Source organism: Lissotriton helveticus, chromosome 10 (genome assembly GCF_964261635.1).
Source record: "Lissotriton helveticus chromosome 10, aLisHel1.1, whole genome shotgun sequence".
Lineage (NCBI taxonomy): Eukaryota > Metazoa > Chordata > Amphibia > Caudata > Salamandridae > Lissotriton > Lissotriton helveticus.
In genome coordinates this window covers 209,864,199-209,886,412 of record NC_136071.1, presented here as the reverse complement: position 1 = coordinate 209,886,412, position 22,214 = coordinate 209,864,199, and the positions used below count along the sequence as shown (strand labels likewise).

The 22,214-nt window shown below is 44.6% G+C and overlaps 1 protein-coding gene across 1 annotated transcript in view; it reads right to left on the bottom strand.

The window, feature by feature from the left end:
• Window positions 1–21,203, bottom strand: part of NPTX2 (neuronal pentraxin 2) — a 38,216-nt gene extending 17,013 nt beyond the window's left edge. The window contains exon 1 of the mRNA XM_078664211.1: window positions 20,343–21,203. Within this exon, the coding sequence (XP_078520337.1) occupies window positions 20,343–20,786 (444 nt within the window). The 5' untranslated portion in view covers window positions 20,787–21,203. The remainder of the gene's footprint in view (window positions 1–20,342) is intronic.
• Between the last annotated feature and the right edge of the window lie 1,011 nt (window positions 21,204–22,214).

Below are 22,214 nucleotides of genomic sequence, written 5' to 3'. Positions count from 1 at the left end.
AGCAGTAACTAAGGGAGACAGAACAGTGTTTATAAGTAAAACAGAAAACACACAGATAATATAAGAACAGGTAGAGATGCTAAGAAATGATCGGGTATAGATTCACCAATAAATGCCTTTAAAGAACAAACGTTTGCTGACAAGGCTCAGCTTCACCTAAACGAACAAGGAACCCATCAATGTCAAGCTCTAAAATGAATCTCTGGGTCTCTCAACCCCCTGTAAGTCAGTAAATCAGTGGGTTTAGGGGTGAATTTAGCAAACAAACGTGGGTCCCTTGCTCACTTTGTCACCGGATTCAAGCTAGCCTGGCTGATGAGGTCTGTTAGCCGGAAACTGGTCCCAGGATGCTTGTTTCCGGTCCAGGGAAGACATGGCTTGGCAATTCGGGCTGGACTGTTCCCGTGGGCACATGGTCAAGACTGATTTGCATATAGCTATGTCTGAATTGGGGTGGCAAAGTGAGCTAAAGAATGAAGGATTCAGATTTTTTTCTGGGGGTGAGTGTTTGAAAAGTTTCAGCGCTCCGACCATCATCTCCTTATGTTTGCTTTTTATGGGGAGAATTTCTCATTCATCTCTTTGAATTCTCTCACTTCACGAGTCACATAGTTGAATCACTTATTTAGAAACTCGTATCCCGGGAACTCTGGTAGTGCAACCAATCGGCTGGACATCCGGGCACTCAAGAGAGGTCTTTGCGCCCATTGTTTACATCTGAAGGTGTTTACGAGACTCCTACACACATTAGTTATGTTGTGTTACTTTGCTTTTGCAGCCCCTTCTTTCATTATTGTAGGCTAGTAGAGCATTTTTCATCCAAATGTGACCAGAACCATAGAAATAAGATTTTTCGAACACACAAGTGAAGATAAATGGCCTACTGGCTAGGTTGTTCACTTTCGGACTCACAGACTTAGGACTTTTTAACTTGCCTTGGCACCTGACCAAACATTGGGGGATATTTGCAATAAAATGTTAGAGTGGGGTGTTACTTCTACGCTCCCAAACGCCACCTCAGATCAACCAGCCACGCCCTCGCCGAGGTCCCACGCATCCGAAGAGCGACAACAGGAGGAAGGTCCTTCTCCTACCTAGCCGCCAAGACCTGGAACTCCCTCCCGACCGACCTTCGCCTGACCCAGGACCACCTCACCTTCAGGAAGAAGCTCAAGACCTGGCTGTTCGAGCAGTAACGGCACCCCCCCTCCTAGCGCCTTGAGACCCTACGGGTGAGTAGTGCGCTATATAAATGTACTGATTGATTGATTGATTACTCCAAAATTGGTAAAGCAGCATTCTGAATTTTTTTAAATGCAGAGATTTACTCTATTTACAAAAATGTGGTGCACCCCTGCGTTTCCCCTAGCGCTGGTGCTAAAAGGCTACCTAGCGCCAGGGCAGGCACCCATGCGCCATGTCGCAAGGGTGCCTGCGCTGCAGGGGTGATTGTTTATGTACAGGAAAGGGACACCTTCCTGCACATAAATAATATGTAAAGGTAATTTGCTGTTTCCATGTGTGCTGCAGAATGCTGCACACAAAGCAAGAGCAAAATATGATGAGAAATTAATAATTGTTCATTGTGTTGCCTTCCAAAGACCAGATTTTACATGGCCTTAGTTTTTGGCATTGCCCCATCCTTGTAAATATGGGGCAGCATCAAAAGCAATTGGTGTTGCAGTGGAACGCCCACAGCAACAACCATTGCCACCCTTTGCCACAGCAGACTGCTGCAGTAAGGGGTATATTTACAAGGTGGCATTAAGCCTTGTTAAGTAGCTTAATGCCACCTTTTAAATATGCGGTAGAGAGCAAAGCCACTGGAGTGTCAGAAAAAGTGATGCTCCAGTGGTGTTAGGGGTTTGTAAATATGCCCCTTTGTGTGAATCTGATCAAATCAATTAATTTTCTTGACCCCCACCATGGTAAATATATGACTAACTGGTTAACATAAAATTGTGATCTATACAATCTGCTGTCTTTTAGTGTTGCAGGTATGTGACCCAAATATTTAGTCCCCGTAAAATCCTAATTTTTGTCATCTGGTTTCCACAGGTTCACTAGATTGTTCTATGTACAGCCCCGCATGTTAGGGATGTTCTCACGGCAATAAGGATGTCTAAAGAAATGTCTCCTTGTAGCTAGACACTGTCTTACTTAAGACAAAGCAGATATCACAGTTTGGAAAGGGGCTTTTAATACGCAATAAAGTCTTCATCTATGTTTTTCAAAATGTATTTTTTAGCCCTAAAGGGCATATTTGAGAGGGACTTATCAAGTCATCAGCAGAGGTCCGTCAGATGCCCAAATTATCTTTGATGTCTCTATAGCTTTCATCACCATGAACCATGAGATCCTACTGAACACAGGAAATAGATGTGTGGGATATCCAACAATGGACTACACAGAATTTGTTTGGTTCTCATAGGTCAAATTCCCAAAGTATTCTTGGGCTGTTCAAACGCCTCTTCCCACAGAGCTCTGTATGGTGTCCCTCAATGATCTGTCATCTCCTTTTTATTCTTTAATGCTTCCACAAGCCATTGCTCTCACTTGCTAAATCAACACAAGATCCAGTTCTAGATGTGGGTGGTCAGCAAACAAGTCTACATCCATTTAGACAACCACTGCCTATTTAAAATTGGCCCCTTCCTATAACAATCAATCCTTACTACAAGACTTGGTTTCTTAAGGTGCCCATTTTCAGGTTGTGTACTTTCTAAACGAATGCGATGTACTATAAGTATTAGAATCCATAAACTCCTCTTTCTTTTAACTGAGAGGTGTTTATGGATTCTAATAATTATAGTACATCGCATTTGTTTAGAAAGTACACAACCTGAAAATGGGCACCTTAAGAAACCAGGTCTTGTAGTAAGGATTGATTGTTGAATGGAGGGCGACCTGTGTTCCTTTTTCCCTCTATAGCTCCCTCTGTGAATACCCTTCCTATAACAAAACAAACATTGGATAAGAAAAGTCTTTCTCTTCCAAAATAGGGAAAATACAGAAATCCTTGTTCTAGCAGCACGTCATAGCGACTATTTTCTTTTCAGTTGCCCATCTCTCCTCCCAGTCTGAAAGCTGAAAATTTGGAAATCACCTTTGATTCAGGCCATGGAGTCTCCCCTCAAATCAACACTGTGATTAAGGTGTTGAACATGCAATTCTCCATTTCTGCAAAAAAATGCTTCACAGTATCTTCACACTAGGGACCACAAATCTGCAGCATGCTGTTTGATTGGGGAATAACAACCCACAGTGACCATTCCAAAGGAGTTCTACGTCCCACACTCTATAATCTCATTGGTCCACTGCACACAGCTGCACCTGAGTACATCTATGTCATAAAAACACTGATTTTTGAAAGTTTCAAGTTAGTTAAGCATCTCCCATAGTTGAAACAGAAACATGTTGGATGGTGGGATCTACCTCACCTTAGTGTCCTCTAATGATTCTTTGATTTCCATGATTTACAGTTTTTGCTTTTCTCATACAGGGATTGGCACCCCAAGGTTAGCACCATTGGGGGGATTGTTTCTTCACAAACATCAAAATAATAAACTATCAAACACTAAAGGAGTGTGCCTACTAGCCACCGCAGATTCCTTCACAGCAGCTTGGCACATCCAAGGACTACTGTGTCTCATCTCCGCCTACGTAAAGACAACACACCCACAGTCGTCGCCGTGAAGACGCTTGCCATCAGCATGGGTCACAGTGTGTGTACATATGGCTGTGTGGGAACTGCTTTTGAGTGCATCTGGCCCATCTGGGGGGTGGAGACTGAGGTGAGGTCTGTACAGCATGAGCAGCAGAAGAATGGGGGAATTGAGTAGGAGCATGTGGGTAGCAGTGCATGCTTAGTTGAGGGTTTGTAGGTGCTGGTTGTGAAGTGACTAAGCGAAAGGGTTATGCTGAGTGCAGCGTTGGTGGGAGCTCACACAAGATGTGGCACGTATGTGAAACTGAAGTGAGCAAAAATAAATGGAATATAAATTGATGGGTGTGAAATATAAATCTAAAAGAAGTTTTTGAAAGGAAAAATTAAGATAATGTTCGAAAAAAGGAGAGGAAGGTGGAGAACTTGAAGAGATATAACTTACTGTGCTACGCCTGTAGAATTAAAATGGCAGATGGATAAATAAAGTTGAGACAAGCCGTTTGTTGCAGGAGTACTAGAGCCTTGGATGCAACAGACAAGAGTTGCAATGTTAAATAAAGCTTACGTATGTCTTTCCTGTAACAAAGGGCCTGATTTAGAGTTTGGCGGGCAGGTTGCTCTATTACAAACATGCTGATTATTCCATCTGCCTTATTGCATGTGCATTATGTACTATGGCAATTGTAATACAGTGGACAGGATTTCCATTCATTTTGTTGCGGATTACCCACCTGCAATACTCTAAATCAGACATAAATCTGTTGGCATTTTGTTTTTTAATCAGGGCCACTGGAAATATGCGGCAGGAGAGGGCCAAATTATGTGGCATTGTTGACTAAATTCTGCGGCCAGAAAAGCCAAATTATGCAGCGTAATGCGGCTCATTTTCTGACAGTTTTACTATAATATTTTGTCTTTTCTACACTTGATAACAGTGTCTGGGCATGTTACACCTTATTAGTACCAGTTTAACACGCAAACATAGCAATAAGCAATAGAACTGTGACCAGTCAAACTTTGCAAATGGTCTTCACCAATGCGGGAACGCATGTTGCTGCAATTTTAGTAACTTTTGAACCCTTTGAGCTAGAAATTACATTTTTTTTGTCAGAATCTGTAGCATATGCAGCAGATGATGAGTTGTGTGGCACATGTGGCAGATCCATAATTATGCGGAAAAACGCTGCCGCCACACAATCGCATAATTCCAGTGCCCATGCTTTTAGTAGATGAGGGATCTTGAGGACCATAGCACTCACTTTTCCTACATGATAGAGCAATAAAAGTAGTGGTTCTATCTCTTTTGAGGTTATTACAGCAATGGTTTATCTGCATGCTTGACCAGCTGGAGTCAGAACCTATATAGCTATGGGATGGATTCCATAATTGGTGAAAATATGTGACAGGGTGGCAGCCTTTCTCAACCTGCCACTTCTTTGGGGTGCGAATTAATGCATTAAGGAAAGCGTTTTGGAGATATTATAAGTTTATTGGATCTATAAGAGAGCCCTAAATGACTTTCCTATAGGTATAGTGATAGGTGTATGCAAGTGTGAGGCTTTACAGAGTTAAGCCCTTTCACAGTGTAACACTCCACCTCATGTTTCTTAGGTGCACGGCTAAAAATAAATTAAATTCTTATAGCATTTCAATGTGTTCCCTGAGCGTAAGAGAGTTCAGCAAATTTCTTATCCTTCATACAACACATTAAAATGCATAGTCTTAGACTATTCATGCTGCATATTAATGGAAACACAGGAACTGAGAAAGTCTGGGATGAGCAAAGTGAACGAAAATAAATAAAAATCTGTTACTGAAGCCATGTCGCCTGGTCAGCACCTCCAACCACTTCTTGCTCTTTTAACTTACAGATCTTTGCATCGCTGAACCTGCATTGTTGCTTTTACAATGCGATATTTATATTATGAGGTGGGAAAGATAATATGTAAGAACTTGCAGCTATGGATAGGTGCATAAGCCCCTTATGAAAGTTATGCATATCTGTATGTGCCATCAGAATATGTCAGTTTCTGTACTAAACAAGCTATTTCACCTATGGGATATATCGATACATATATCCAAGCCCTTCTTAACTCAGCACTCAAATGCATTAGTAAGAAAAGGAGAAAATGCCAATTTGTATTGTTGAAAATACAAGGTGTGTGGAATGTGTGTGGTCCTAATATTTTCCCTTGGTGTTATGGTACATGTAGTCTTAAGAATAAAAGTCTCAAGAAGACTATTGTTCACATTACATTCCAGGCACAAAGCATCAAGCATCTAGGAAATACATCATTCTCAACTCAAGGCCCCAACAAATTTAGACCACGAATAAGGCAGGTTTCTTTTAATTTTCAAGCACTGCTAGCGCATGCATGGCCAGGTCCTGAGCTCGTTCATGATAGACAATCTCAAATCGTAAAGACTGGAGGGCACCTCTCTGGGTGGTGATGTCCTGCAGTGTTCTTCAAGGGTCTATGCTTGCATCGATGCCGTGAACCAACAATTTCGCTATTTGAGGGACCGGGAGACTATATATATATATATATATATATATATATATATATCATAATTTAGTGGACACATAGCTACATCTGAAAACTTCGTACTTTAATGACATCATTACCCCATACTCTTGCTTCTCAAAATTGCAACTGTGGAGGTTCTAAAGCGTCATAATGCTGAAACCTTTGCTGCTAAATTCTTCATCAACACCCACCTAACACAAAAATTGGTTAGATCCTCTTTTCGGTCACCTCAAGGTGGAAGGACTCTACCCCTTCCAGCCGACTTCAGACTCAAGGTCACCCTGCTCCTCACCCCTATATCAGCCGATTGCTCCAATTTGCAAATTGAGAAAATGAAACATCTACTCAACTGAAAACAACCGAACTAACTTTAGTCATCCCCTGTTTGGGCTTTGGCAGGTCCATTCTTGGAGGTTTGCTGAAGCCTGCTTGCACTTTATTTAACTGAGGGACTCATTTGATCGCCTATCTACAGTACTGAATCCCCTGCACAGACTTCCTTTGGTGCAGGAATCAAGTTCAAAATATGCTTCATTGCCCATGAAGCTCTTCATCTGAACAATCAGAGCATCTTGAGTGGACTAGAGACACTCAGAATTAAGAACTTTAATTGGAAACCATAAAACTCACATTTTGCAAGTGCTTGATCAGTAACTCATTGGTTCTTCAACAAACATCTTGAACCTTGCCCCATCCGAATAAAAACTCAACCCTATCATCTTTAAGTGATTAGCTGTAAACCCAACTTTTACGCCTCTATTTGAATTGACTCAGATGTCTGATATTTCTGATTACTTTCTCATGACCTCCCCTAAGTTAGTGTACTAAACTTGCATTGTGCTCCATGTTGATTTATTTTTGTTACCACCAATGGGGCTAACTTTTTGCACACAATAGTTAAGACATGATATTTAAGTGAGACAATATTCTGGGTACAATACTCTGGTACCACACTTCCACTGAAGATTGATATTGTTAAAAAGTGCACTGCTAAAATGATTTTTTGAAGGCTAGATAAATGAAACCTTAATTGGAATACTAGCATAGTAAACAAACTAAACTTCATTCCCAAAGAACCAACTTGTGTCCTTCTATTGCTAAGCCAGTCGTCAAGCCACCACCTATCGCATACTCTTATTGCATCTCCAAAAGGTTATGGGACAGCGTGAGACCTCCCTGACATCATCCTGTGGCCATATACCGCATGCAGATTTGTCCACTTATTGTCCATCACCATTTTCCCCCGGTGTGCATCACCCTGTGCTAGCTGCTGAACATCATCCCTGGTTTTGGTTAATAGACACAGACCAGTCCCCTTGACCAGCATATCACAGAGTGCTCCCATGATGCAGAACACCCTATTCTCACATAATGCCCACCACCCAGTCTCCTCTGATGCTTAACATTTCTATGCTCTCATAAAGCACGTTAGCCCTTGTTTCCAGAGGCACCCCTCCCACTGCTCCCCTGGGGTGTAATATCAATGAAGCTTCTTGGTAAAAGATCACCCATGGTTATCCTTGTGCACTTCAACCTGTGCCACCCTGCTGTGCAACATTATGTGTCTTCCTGCAACACAAATTCACGTGTTCTCTGTTGCACATCTTGTGTGCTGCTGATACACATCACCCTGTGCCTCCTACTCCAGAGGGTTATGCATGACAGTGTTCCCTGATACCAGCAGGTTTGTTAGTATGTGTGCATATGTGTCTTTATGTCTGCTGAAATTTGTGAAAATTGTTACCTGTTTGTGTGTTGAATTTCTTGTATTTTTTTAATGTTGTATGTGGGCACATGTGTATCTATGTGGTTTACATGCACTATGAAAAAGGTAAACTTGCCGATTTATCATTTGTAATGTGTTCTGCACCACCAATTGAAGGTCAACCATACAAATTCAATAGTATCGTTTAAAAGCCAAGGTAGAAGTAGAAGGGGCCATATTGTTTACCCAGATAGATTCTCCTCGACATACATTGGGCCATGGGTGTGAGTTTGTCCCTTTTGCTACACCATCATGATTCTTCATGTGGTTGTTGAAGGATAGTGAAGGATACTGACAGCCATTGGTGTTTTAACAGAAGGAAAATGCAAAGTTGAATTGGCACCAATTTCTATGGGCTTCTGTGACCTTGTCCCAGGCGACAAATTCTGTTGGTGGCCCAAGGGTCTAAACAGCATATTTCACAAAGTGTATCCAACCCTACCCAAGGATGGAGGAAGTTGCAAGGCTCTCCTGTAAGATGAATTGAGGAGGAAGGGATATGATCAATTATGGAGAAAAATATGACAAATGCCTTTCATCTCCAGTTAAAAGAACTGTTAGGCGCTATTTTCTAAAAGATAGTGTTGGCTAATGGCGACTGTTGTTGGAGTTAGAGACATGTACACATCTGAAAATACAAGCCATCTAAATTTGCACTGCAATTCTCTTATCCGAGCCTTAGTTTCAAAACAATATCACTCAAACTTAGAGCATACGTTTTACCCATTGCAAATGGTCCTTGTTACTTTGAACTTCTTTTAATGATTTCTACTAATCTGGAAAAAATGAGAGTGACTTACTATAGGTAAATTTGTCTTGAGGGACTTCAGAGCACCAACAAATACAAAATGATCCAAATGGTCTGGTTAGGATGGAAAACTCTACCCAGGTCCCTTCACACACTATTTTCAGTAATGCACCACAAATACAGCTCATGATTTCTCATCACTAATATTAACTTAATGAGTAGTGGCAAGCTCCCACACTGCTCCAGTTCAGGAAGGACCTCAAGACCTGGTTCTTCGGATGACCCCAGCATTCAACTGAGCCACCCGCCAACCCACGCCTTAAGACCCTTACGGTGAGAAGATGTGCTTTACCACCCACTGATTTATTGAATGAGTACATATAAAGGCCATCAGCAGTATATAGTTTCCTAAAGAAATCTTTCTAAACAATTCTTTTAGGTTAATGGAAGATATGATTAAAGGTTTATAGATCTGTGTATCATATTTATGAGAAGGCTCATGGGTTCCCTCATTCACTTTGCTGAAGTGGCAGAGAGACAGATATTTGTGCAATATACATTTACCCACATACATAAGAAACATAGCAAAGTGTGCAAAACTGCTGCTATGACTGCAACAGATGGTATGACAAAGTTGTAAGATCACTTGATATGATGAAGTGACATCATTACCTAAGTCACTATCCCCGCTTTTTTTTAGGACTTGACTCCTCCTTTCCTGTTTCAGGGAAAGGCAGTGTGTTTGTGTCCGGTGCTGGCTGGTTGATACTACACAAGAATAATAAATGACTACAATCAGTGGTTTAAATGGGCCGGTACTGCCCAGTAGGGTGTACCGGCACTTCTTTATTTTGAGGGGGAGAGTACCGGCACTTTTTAAGACTGACGTAATACTTTTAATCAGAGAGTACCGGCACTTCTCAGAAACAAGCAGGTACTCGGCTACAGAGTACCTGCACTTCTATTTTTCCATTTCAAGCACTGACTACAATTGAAGTGAATTGACTAGTGTATCCTTGGGTCAGATGTCGAGGTGTGCCATTATTTCAAGGCTAACTCAATTCTAGAAGGACCTTAGGCAAATCCAAACCTTTATCCCAAAGCAAGAGGTTTTGCTTATTTCTGAAATGTCACTGCTCTAATGGTTAAGTGAAAGCAAAGGGACAGATGGTGAATGAAGTACATGCGCTTTCACTGGTCGAGGTAGGAAGATACAGTCTAGCATGGGTCTTACTGCTTTGCTTGCCGCTCTGTCATTTAACCCATGGATAAAGTGATGTAACCAAAACCCTCAAGAGAGCATCAGCAATGGTGATGCACAAAAATCTCCATTTTATTTTCTTGTAATTTATTTGTATTAAAATGTCCTGTTTATTTACATTTCCGCCTTTATGTATAAGTGTGCCTAGATATTAGTTTCTATTTTTTGGTATATAATACTAGGTGTTTTTTGAAGAGATATGTACCAGGACTCAGGCAGGATCTTATTTTAGAGTAGCTTGAGCTGAGTTACTTGCACTATGAGTGCCTTGATTGCTTACTGAACAAGAAGTTGTACAGTTTGCTGACAGAATGGCTACAGCTGGGCCACATTAATTCTTGTGAAACACACACAGAGTTTTATATCAAGAATGGCACTGTTACCACAGCAGGAGCAAGGACACAGGATACATCTCCCAGATCCATCACAACACCAAGCAAGACAGATGCCTCTCCCAGACCCATCACAACTCCAAGCAAGCTCAGCTTTATATTTGCTTACCATTGGATGATCTGAGTGAAGATGGGAGAGGCAAGTGCCAGTGCTAATCTTCCACCATGCTGTCTACTAAACTATTCTGCAACTGGTCTGGCATTGGTGTGGCCAAGTATAGATCTAGATGTATATGTAGATTTAGGTTTAGATTTAGATTTAGATGCAGGTATAGGTTTAGATTTAGATTTAGAGTTAGATTTAGGGGCTCATTACGATGGCAGTCGAAAAACATTTAGACCGAATCGGTCTCCGAATGGTTTCTGACCGTATCAAATTCGGGGAGTTCAACCGACAGATTATGATGCATATGAATACGATTCAGTCGGACTCCCTTTGACTTCAATGGGAACCCGTGTTCCGACCGAATACACAGGCTCCCATTGAAGAAAGGGGTAGCTGGTGAAAGTCATGCACCCTGTGGCGGGCAGCCATTTGTGCATCCCACACTGTGCATGGTTGGCAGAGGGGTCCCTTGGGTACCCCCATGGGCTCCATCTGAAAGGCCTGCTATGGGCCCCCAAAATCAGATTCGAACAGCCAGTCCATGTTGGAACAACCAATTTGGAAAGGCTGTCCGGATCCAACATCGTAATCGCTCAGTCGTAAATGCGGTCTGTAGACCTGTAAAAGTCGGCTCCAACCAACTCCGTTCTTCCGAATGCCATTCAGAACCGAGTCCAAAAGATTTCCGACTATCGTAATCGTTCGATCAGAAAGCTTTCAGAATCGGTCGGAAAGATGGGTTCCAAAACGGATTCGGCAGACCCCAAATCCGATTCGGAGCCTTTCCGGTGGACATCGTAATCGGCCCCTTAGATGTGAATGTAGATTTTGATTTAGATTTAGATGTAGGTTTAGATTTAGATTTAGATTTAGATTTAGATTTAGATGTGGATGTAGATTTAGATGTCGGTTTAAATTTTGATTTAAATTTAGATTTAGATGTGGATGTAGATTTAAATTTAGATTTAGATGTGGATAGAGATTTAGATTTAGATTTAGGTTTAAATTTAAGATTTAGATTTAGAATCACAGACGAAGCAAGGACTAGCAGTTGAACATGGCGGTCGTGTGACTAACTAGTCATTTCATGGTCTTTCATTGAATTCTGCAACTTGTTAGTTTTCAATTATAAATGCTGAACTACAAAAAACAGATTCCAAAGGAAAATCAACATTAGACCAGCTACTTAAATCAGACATGGAACAACTCAAGATCAAATCTTCTCCGCATAAACGTGAAAAACTGCATATTTGAAATAAATACCTAAATGTCAGGTATATATTGGTAATTCTATAATACTGTGCAAAATATGGATCAATTGAGCTTGTATATAGCAATGTGTCAAATATCAGAGCTATATCAGAGAAAGGAACAGAACCATATAAGCAGACCCAGTACTAACAATTGCCAGCGCCAGCAGAAGGTGGTTGGGGGCTTATTGAGAAAAGTTGTGGGCCCTGGGCTTTTTTCCACAAATTAAGATTCCTTCTTTGTTTACACATACATAAACAAATATATAAATTCAGTGTCTATGTGTGTGTTTATTTTTGTATGCATAATGCATAAAAGGTATAATTTATGTTATGGTTCCAAAATCCCTCAAAGCTTCTGATAATGGACATTAAATCCTCAAGGATCACTGGATTGTAGATGTCATCAAATGGGTCCATAAATGTGGCCAGAACTCCAAATGTTATTATTGAACCATGATAAAGGTCAACCTTTACATATTTCCTATTTGATAAGCTTTAGTTTGGCATTAAAAATTTACTTTTTGCATTTCAACCAGAAAGTTGTTAGCCCGAATTGTAAGCTAAGTACGTTAGTGCACTGCTTGATTATTTGCTGGCATGAGAATGGTAAAGAAAAAAACGTTATGTTAGTAGGCAGAGTATTAGTGAAGTTATTTTGAGGTATTACACTCATATTGTATCCACAGGAGTTAGAATATTACAGTAGCTATCCCCAGTGTTCAGCGAAGAAGGGACTGCTGACTGTAATGAATATTCAGTTTTATTTAACTTTCAGAGAAACTTGCTTGAGCAAAGTGCACTGATTATTCAAAAGCATTTCGATTTGCAAAGACTAACTGGTGAGGGGGGATAAAACAATTGGTGTTGCTTTCGGCTCCTCCACTAGGGCGGAGGAGCGTCGTCCCGCTGCTTTCTCGCAGTGCGAGTGGCCAAAACAATAAATGGTTATTACCATTTTATGTTTCTTTGTGCATTGAGAGCGGGTGGGTTGGCGGAGCTGTCCGGGCAGGGCAGGAGTGATTTACCCACTCCTGAGTGCGCAAAGACTGTTTGGTTGGCCCTCTCGGGCTGCCCAAACCAGTCATACGCACTCTACCCTTCTCCATGTAGGGCAGCCTACATGGAGAACATGCCATCCCCTACAGCCCCTGGCTGGGCGGCGTCCCGACCAATCACACTACTCCACTGGAGCGTTGTTATTGGGAGGGAGGCTGCCTGTTCCCTGTTCCTGTGGGATGCAGGAGAGCAGGAGTAGTGAAGACGTAGCACCCGGGCGGTCGGAAATGTAGGTTTACATTTTTATTTTATTTTTATAACCTCCCCAAGTGACCTCGCGCCTGCCCCATCACCTACTAACCATGCTGGCCGCTACTGGCTTCTCATTGGTTGAAATAGCTCATACACAAGTGTATCGAATTTCCTGTGAATTTCGGAAAACATTTCACCCCTGTGAGATAATTCCCTTGAATTATGAGGTTTGATGCCACTGTTGTTTGAGCAGCAACACCTGGAGTATTGTCTCCAAGTATGCCAAATCCTGTTCTTGTAGTTAATAACCCTCTTCTTTCTCCTCAATTATCTAGTGAATGCAACAATTAGAGTTGAAATCCTTCAATCAGGGGCTGCGTCAACGGGGTTACCTCCGGTAAATTGCCTTCAGAAGCTCATGGGACGGAATGTGTGCAGCAAAAAGAGGTTTCACGACTTTTTGAGACACGCCGTTGTGCAAATGGTCGCCCTCTCCCCTTCTACGTTCAGTTGAAATAAATGTCTCGCTCAGTTGCCTTGAAACAAAGCACCAAGGAGGCAATGAGGGGCTGGTCAAGGCACGCGTTGGTCAAAGTGGAAGTGTGCGCCCAGGCCGGCCACGCGCCGCTGTCCGCGTGAAGAAGTGACGCTGCAGCCCCCAGCGCGCCCCAGGAGGAGAGACTGAAAGAGGAGCACTGCCAGTGCCGGGCGCGAGGAGCTGTGGTGCCGCTGGCGTCACGTGCCATAATCATTACTAATACCCCTGGCTGAGAGAGGAGTGTGGAGGGGGTGGGGCACTTTAAGCCGCTTCATTTGACGATTCCCCAAGCCTGGCAAGGTCTCGCGCTTTGTGCTGTGTGTTAAAGGACCTCTACTTGTATAACAGGAAACGACCCCGCCCATTACAACAGCAGAATAAGGCGGCCCGGGCCTCAGAGGGCGTCAGAGGACCGGCCCCATCAGAAAGCAATTGCGTCAATATTCTGGCAACTGTACTGTATTGTAATGGTGTCTTTTCTATACACATCTTGCTTCTTTTGTTGCATGTTACTCTACGCACCTTACGTTATGGTGCGATATTATGTTATGACATGGTATGAAGTTCATTCATTTTTTTGTTGCAGTTTGTATATAGCGCGTTCTCGACCCGAAAGTGTTGGAGCGATTTGCACGCGCACCGGTTTTATTACACAAGGATTGGCATGCAGGGGGGGATCAAATGATTTGGACAGAATCACAGGATGTTGGGTCGACGCCGACACTTGAACCTGGCTCCTGAGCTCCAACGTCGGCAGCTCAGGCCGTTGGGCCACATCCCCAGTGTCACGTTGTGTCATGACGCGGTATGTTATCACATGGTAGGGCGTGCGATACTACAGCAGGTCATGATTACGGCATGAATTAGGTTATAGTTTACAGTGTGCCGTGTTAGATTAGGCTATGGTATATTGTAACGTGCATACTCTGTTGTGTTGTGTTCCCTAAGGTTATGGCATTTTTTATGTTGTGCCCTGGTGTGTTTTGTCTTGTGGTATTCTATCGCACCACGTTCTGTCTACTTATGATGTATCAACTTATGTAGGTTACTTAGCGTGTGCACTTATGTTAATTGTACTAATGTTATCTAATGTAACTTATGTAAAGTTAGTATATGCCTGTTGGCACAGCCTCCGGATGTTGTGCGGATCCAAATCACCACTCCAGTAAAAGCATAATAACAAGCATACATAAAATCGAACATTATATGTTACTCATACTTGTACGCATCCCTTAGTAAGAGAGATATGTAGGCCTTATCAAAATCCGCAAATGTAATGCAGAGCAATGGGCGGCTTTAAAATCATTGAAAAAAATGTAATGGCTTCTAAGCGCTAGAAAGCCGCCTATCTGTAAATCATAAACAGGGCCTCTCAACCAGCAGTGCCACATTAGGCCCATTGCTGAAGAAATTAAAAGTGTTTACTTATATTCAGTCAACACAGCCTTTTGAAGCTCTGTGTCGTGTGGGAGGGCACGAGCACTGCTGACTTCTGGTTAAAACTCTGCATTGCATAATATAGTAACAAGCTGGGGCCTTACATTTGTGTGAAAGAGCTTTAAATTGGAAAAAAATCGTGACGTAGCACTGTAGAAAGTGCCATGGCCTGGGGGGGGGGGGGTCGGAGTTTATCAATTTATGGATCTCAAGACTCGTGCTCTTAACAAAATATGAGATTTAACAGCCTTGAGAAAATACTATGGAGTGCCCCGCCTTCACCCCACGTCAGGGATTTCTCGCCACAAAAGCTCGCCTCTAATGTTCTTCCAAATCTGAGCAGAAGGTTGTAATGAATGCAGCTCGCGTGACTGGGAGGAGTACAGTCACGTTAGCCTATGACGTCATTGTCGCGCTCCTGGAAAACAAAGGGTATGTTCTTGATTTTTAGAAAAAAAAGCTTGCCTCTCCCTTTCTAGCGGTTATGGTTTTGAGCTGGCTCTTAGGCACTTTGCACACGTATATGAGATTGATAAATAAAGCGAAAGAGGCAAAACGGGAGAGAGAGAACGAGAAAGAGAGAGACCGCGAGAAAGCAGAAGGGAGAAAGAAATGGAGAAACGGGAATAGAGTAATAGAGCGAGAGAGGGGCAAATAAAGGGAATAACATGAAAGAAGTAAGGAGACCGTAAGGGAGCCTGGGAGAGGAGAGATTGAGAAGGGGAGACCTGAAGAAAGAAATTTGAGAAACCGGGCTGGCAGAAGCGAGAGAGAGAGAGAAAGAGAGAGAAAGAGACAGAGAGATGGAGCATAGAGGTGTAAAGGGGCGAAAGATTGTTCCTGTGAGAGACCAGAAGGAAATGGGGTAAATATGATGCGAAGGAGACTGAGAAAGACAAAGGGGAGTGTGAGCAAAGTGAGGATGAAAGAAAGTGGTGACAAAGACATGGAGGGAGAGGTGAAGGAGAGATGCCAACAGATGGGGTGAAGGGAAAAAGAGCAAGAGGGCAACAGAGAAATAGGAAGTAAGAAGGAGAAACGGAGAGGGGCAGAAACGCTGGCGAAATTATAGATATATAAAGAGAGAGGGAAAGATGGAGAAACAGAACGAGGGAGCGAAATAGAGGCGGACAAATAGATGTGGTGAGGTGGAAGTAAAGTAGCTGGTGTAGAGAATACAGATATAAAAGGAGAGCAAGAGCCATTGTTAAATACAATGAAGCTTAGACGTGAAGAACAAGATAGACAAATTGATAGAGCAGTAGAGAATGGGAGAGTGAAAAAAAAAGGAATCAAGAGGGAAGTGAGAGAAAGAAAGAAGGCTTATTACACATAGTAAAACCGAGGAAGAACGACAGGGAGATAACCTTATGGGGGGGCGTGTGTTTGTGTTTTTACGGTGTACATGTTTGAGGTTGAATTTGTGAGTGCATGGTGGGTAAAGACAGATGCCAGGATATGTGAAGATCAAAGCAGATGTGTGCTTTTTGGAGTGTGTATGTGCGTGTTTGTGTGTATGCATGTGGTTCTGTCCATGTGTGTGTTTTATTTTCTGCCCGAGTGTGTGTGCTTTCTCAGTGCATGTCATGTTCATGTGAGTATGTGACTGTCAGTCTGTGTACACACATCAGTGTGTGCTTGTGTGTTGCGTGCATGAATATATGTAACCCTGAGTGTTGTTAAAGATGGGATCACCTCCTATATCATCATTTTTAACAGGTTATCATTAATAATCTACCTGACAGTGTTCACATTGTTTCTTGTGAATTAGTTAGGGAATGCTTTATTTGAGGATACCCCTCATAACAGTGAAGCAAAAAGGATGTTTTACAATCCACTGGTGCAACACACACCCATACATAAGTACACATATACATGGAATAAAGTATCTCCTTCCATACGTTATAAGGATTTGCAAGTCACTGAGGACTACCTTGACCATTAACCTCATCGATGCTCAGGGCGGCTCCCGGCCGTCATGAGTCACAGTAGACGTGTGCTCATGACGGCCGGGTGCCGTCCGACCATTGCCGCTCCGCCCACGCGCGGTTAATTCTCCGCCTGTGAGGGCACGTCATGAGCACACGGCCACTGTGATTTATGACGGCCGGGAGCCGTCCTGGGTACCTGAGTGTCACGCCTAGCCCCGCCCCCCTTGCACCACGGCGGAATTTGCAGCTCGGCATAGGGGTTAAGAGGAAGGAGGCTGAATGTGGAGTTCCTTTATAAGGTAATGGAATTCCAAGGTATCTTGCAATATCCTTAAAATCTACAGCAGGATGTATTTTATTCCTTATAATACATTGTCACACTATAGCCCTTCTGACAAACCTGTTGGCTCTTTTATAAGAAAACAGTATTTTTTTTAAACATAAAAAATATAATTAGACTCTCTAGTGCAAACTCATGCTCACCAAAAAACAGATATTTGTTTCAAAAAGGTATGGTCAATGTAATACAAGTCAGAATTCAGCAAACGCTGTAGCACAGAATGTGTAGAAACATGTAGAGAGAGTATCTTTTCTTGAATAAAGCATGTAGAAAAAAACAAGTTCGGTAACAGCTTGCTTTTAACGTGATGCTTATCACCTTTCATCCGGAAAAACAGAATATGAGAAGATAAACTACATTTTGTTTTCCCTTTTTCAACAGCAGCTTTAATTCTGCTTCATGTTCTGCCTTTTTCCTTGGATTCTGGCTTTGGCAACAGCCATTGTGATTGTGGTGTCAGAACTCAACACTTATAAGTTATTATAGTTGAGCATCTACGTCATTCATCACAAGTCGCCTGCAATAAGGAAATTAGAGACAGATTTTTTATACAGGGATTGCACGCTCCCATGTGTTATAGAGATATTGTGTGTGTGTGTCTGTGTGCACGCTCCCGCGTGCCTGTGTGTATGTATGCATTGACATAGCAAGGGTACCATAGGCCACATTGCTAGCAAGGAGAATGAGTTCCCTGTCCCTCTCCCCTTCGGTAATTAACACCATCCATAATTTCAATGAAATGGCTCCCCCTCAAACCGATGAACCCTGGCACCACTGCACCTACTGCATCAATGATTGCGAAGTCCCTGAACACACGTTACCCCAACACTATGAAATGCATGTTGTCACACCTCTCCGAGCAATTTAGAAAAACAGCAGGCGATGTGTAACCTAATTCTCTCCCTTCTGAGTGGCTGGAAGAGCAGCATGATTAAAAGAGTAGAGCTAATAGCATGTTACACTGTCTACTGGTGTTTATTTCTTGCCAGTAGACCTTGTACAGTCATGTACCCTCCTATCTGGAGAAGGGGATGGGGTCGTGGTCCACCACTGATAATTTAGCCCAAAGACTCGTCAAAACGATTTTATGACACGTACTTCTCCCAAGAGTTACACTTTGTCTTTTATGTACTACGGGTTTATTATTGCATTTGAATTTGCATGGTACGTGCCTATTGCCACCGATTGCGTGGAGCTTGTAAAACACCTGAAAACAACAGCCCTCCCCATCACCCGCCCCTCTTCACGCTCCTAGCAAGGGTGTGTGTTTGAGTGGATGATAAAACCTCTTGAGAAAATGAGCGCATATCGCCGAGCAACAGCCTGAACTCTCAGGGGTGAGAGCCTCACAGGGCGACCTTGACTGCAGAGTGTTTCAGCACCGCGGACGGCTACAGCCTGAGCCCTCCGCGGTGCAAGTCTGGCAAAGAGGCCTCAATTGCAAGGAGTGGTTCAGAACTACGGACAGCTACAGCCTGAACTCTGGGGATGGGAGCCACGTGGGGCGGCCTCAAGCGCAAAGAGTGTTTCAGCACCGCGGACAGCTACAAGCTTAAACTATCAGTCCCATGAAGAGACTCGCGACAGCCTGAAGTGCAACAAGGGGCTCAGCACCGCGGACAGCTACAGCCTGCCCTCTGCGGGGGGCGCGAGACTCGAGGGACGGCCTCCTGTGCAAGCAGTCGTTCAGCACATCTGACAGCTACAGCCGTGAATACTCCCGGACGCTCACCATCAGGGAGCTTCCCTCTCCTGCAACGCTTCCAATTTACCAACGCAGGAAGGGTACACAAACACACGAGTACTAGCCTGAGGGAGCGGAGACAAACATTCAGATTTAGAGCAGCGTTTGAAGTTAGGCGCCCCAGCGGGGAAACGCGCAGGCACGCGGCCGGGCTGTGAGAGGGTTCCTGTGCACCGCGCACGTGAAGTGCTGATCCTACAGACACAAGCATAAGGACACAGAGGGGAACATAGCAATGTGCCTACATCAAGCCACGCCTGCTTTCAAAGCCCTGGGGAGTGCCAGGTGGTTGCGTCATGTTTAATAAGTTGCATCGGATAAACACGACGGCCTTGCACTAAGTGATTAGACAAATCTAACAAGAATACTTCTCATTTCACCTATTGAAGTTGTGCACGCAATGCCAATACATGCATCAAAAACCTCCATCCTTCCCTGACACACAAAGGCGCATATGTACGTACACACGCACGCGCGCACACTCTGCCTGTACCACTGCTCCCGCTGCTTCGCTACTCAACAAAAAAGCCCTCCACAGCAAGAACGGCCTCTTCTCTCGAAGTGAGCTAGAGAGGGAATGCGTGAGCATGTGGGGTCAGTGAATACAGCGAGTGAGCAGTGGAAGTTAGCGAGAGAATTAGTACGGTGGGGGAGCGAGTACTCAGCTAGTGAGGTATTGGGTGACTGAGAGGGTCAGTGATACGAGTTAGATTGATAATATACGAACACAGAGCGATGCGAGTGTGGTTGGGTGAGCAAAGCGAGCAGTGTGAGTAAGTGGGTTTCGTTGAGGTAGTGAGCTTGTGAGAAATGTGAGCTAGTAAGCTTGTTGCTGAGTGAGTTAGTGGTATCAGCTCAGCGAGTGAGAGTGCACGACGTGAGCGAATGAGAGTGGGTGAGAGAGCAGCATGAACTAGAACGAGGTGCGCGATATATGCAATAACACAAACGCCCGTGTGATACATTTAATCCCAATATTTAGGTTCCCATGTCTCGTGAACTTATTCCCACGACTGGCACTGCCAATATGATTGATTCGCCCATTGTCCTAAAAGTTTTCTTTGGACAGCAGTGTTTGTAGGAGCTGATAGCCCGGGTCGGGAGCAAAAGGTCGCTCCTCTTTAAACGCGCTGCTCCTCCCTCGCTTCGCAAGCACACTTGAAACCTCAGCCCGGTCCTCATTACGCATCCCTAGCCACCTTTACCCTGCAGTGGGGGAACGGACCTCTATTTACATGCACACCCAAGATAGAGGACTCTGGTTTTCCTCTATCCACCCTAGGCGCGCGCGGTGGCCCCTGGCTGGATCCCCCCACCCCCCTTCCCCCGAAGTCAGGATGAGTGAGGTCCCCGGACAGAGAGAGCACAGAGGGGCATCCCTTACCTCCAGGTTCTCCAGCCGGTCCTTCAAGCTCTGCATGGTGCGGCTCAGGTGATCGATGACCTGGCCCGGGTCCCGGGGCAAGTCGCCCATGGTGTCCTTGGCTGTGCCCTTGCCGTACTCCTTGCGCCAGGTGCCGGGGCTGTGGCGGTCGGCGCTCTCGGACACGCTCTCGCAGCGGGACAGCTTGCTGGTCAGCTCCCGGATGGTTTCTTTCTGGTGCTCGATGGTCTCCTTCTGGTGCAGGATGGTTTCTCGGAGCTGCAGCACGGTGGCCCGCAGGTCCTCCTCCTGCGTGCCCTGCATGGCCATGGTCGGGCACTTGGGGTCGGCGTCGATGGGGATGGAAGTGCACAGGAAGCGGCCTTCAGTGGTCCCCTGGCTCTCCGCCCCTGGGCTCCCGCCCAGGGCGACGAAGCAGAGTACGCCGACTAGAACCACCAGCATGCTGCCCGTTATGAGGGCGCAGATCTGGGAGCGCCTCAGTTTAGACCAGTTGCTTGACAGGTGTTCTTTAAGTGACTAGTTGATGTGCAGCGTGTGAATGGCAAATTGCAAAATTTAAAACAATGAAACCCTAAGTGGAACAACCAAAATCAAATCAGCCAGAGAAAGCTCAGCGCCAGAAGATCAGTTTAGAACACCAAAAAGTAGGTTAAATTTTTTGTTGTAGTCCTGCATCGATGGGCTTTACTATGCTGTTCTAATAAAGCAGGTTAAAGCTGGTGAAGAAGGCGCTCCGTTGCATGTGCAGTGGGCAGCACCTGGGTGGCTGAGGCGACAAGCTGGCAGCGCACGCAGCAGGTCCGGCCACTTTTCTGCCTCTTCTGCTTCTGTGGAGCAGGTGCACTCGCAGGCTCCCGCTCTGAGTCCTTGCGCCTTGGCAGCTTGCGCGAGCAGTGCAGCCTCTCTCTGAGATCCTCCCTCTGCCAGGGCTCCGCGCTCGGGCGCGTCTTAAAGGGCCAGGCGGAAGCAGAGCCCCCTCGCGCTGCTTGACGTCAGTCCCGTCCCAGATGAATGGACGCCGCGCCAGGAAGTCCGGATCGATTCTCTTGGCGGTGGGTGTGAGGGCAGGCTGCCATGTCATTGGCTGGGTCCCGGCTAAGAAGAAGTGCTGGCTGATTTCAAAAGCAGTTCAAATCATACTCGAGCTGTGATTCAGAGGCTTTTTACTGTCCAAATGTGAGATTGTGAATGAACGGAACTACTTTAGCCTCGTTCATATCCCACCTTATTATCGCCCCCAGCGCAACTGACACTCAATCCAGGGAAGCATGGGGTGTTGCACCAGCACCAGGGGTTGCTAACGCCTATGTACAACCAGCTATGGTAAGGTTCTATGCAGGGCACAAGTCGTAAAAAAAGAAGTGGGGGACGCTGTCACCGAAAGTGACGTCACGACAGGAAGTGACGTCACGAAAGGTGCCGAGCTCCTTTTCTTAGAGAGGCCAAAGAGTGAAGTCCAGCTGTTTGGCAGGGGGGATGGCCTCCCCCCGGTAAAATAAGTGGGGGGACGCCGTCCACCCGCGTGGTACCCTGACTCGAGCCCTGGTTCTATGCACTTCAAACAACTGCAAACATTTTTGTTGAGGATTGCACAGGTGGTAGTCTCGCATGGAGCAAAGCATGTTGGTTGAAGAGAATTAAATGTAAGCGCCTAAGTTAACAACTTGAGGGCTCGCTGCCACATGAGGACGTGGCTAAGATGGTGACTGGGTGAGTCATATTTGTTGGAAATTGGGCTACTGGTTGACCACCTCTCTCAGGGTGAAATACAAGCAAACCCCAAATTACTCTGTGCTCAAACCTCTGGAGCTTGGCACAAAAGCAGTCGGGCTTCATTTAGAGTCAATGTGCAATGCATCACTTCAAACA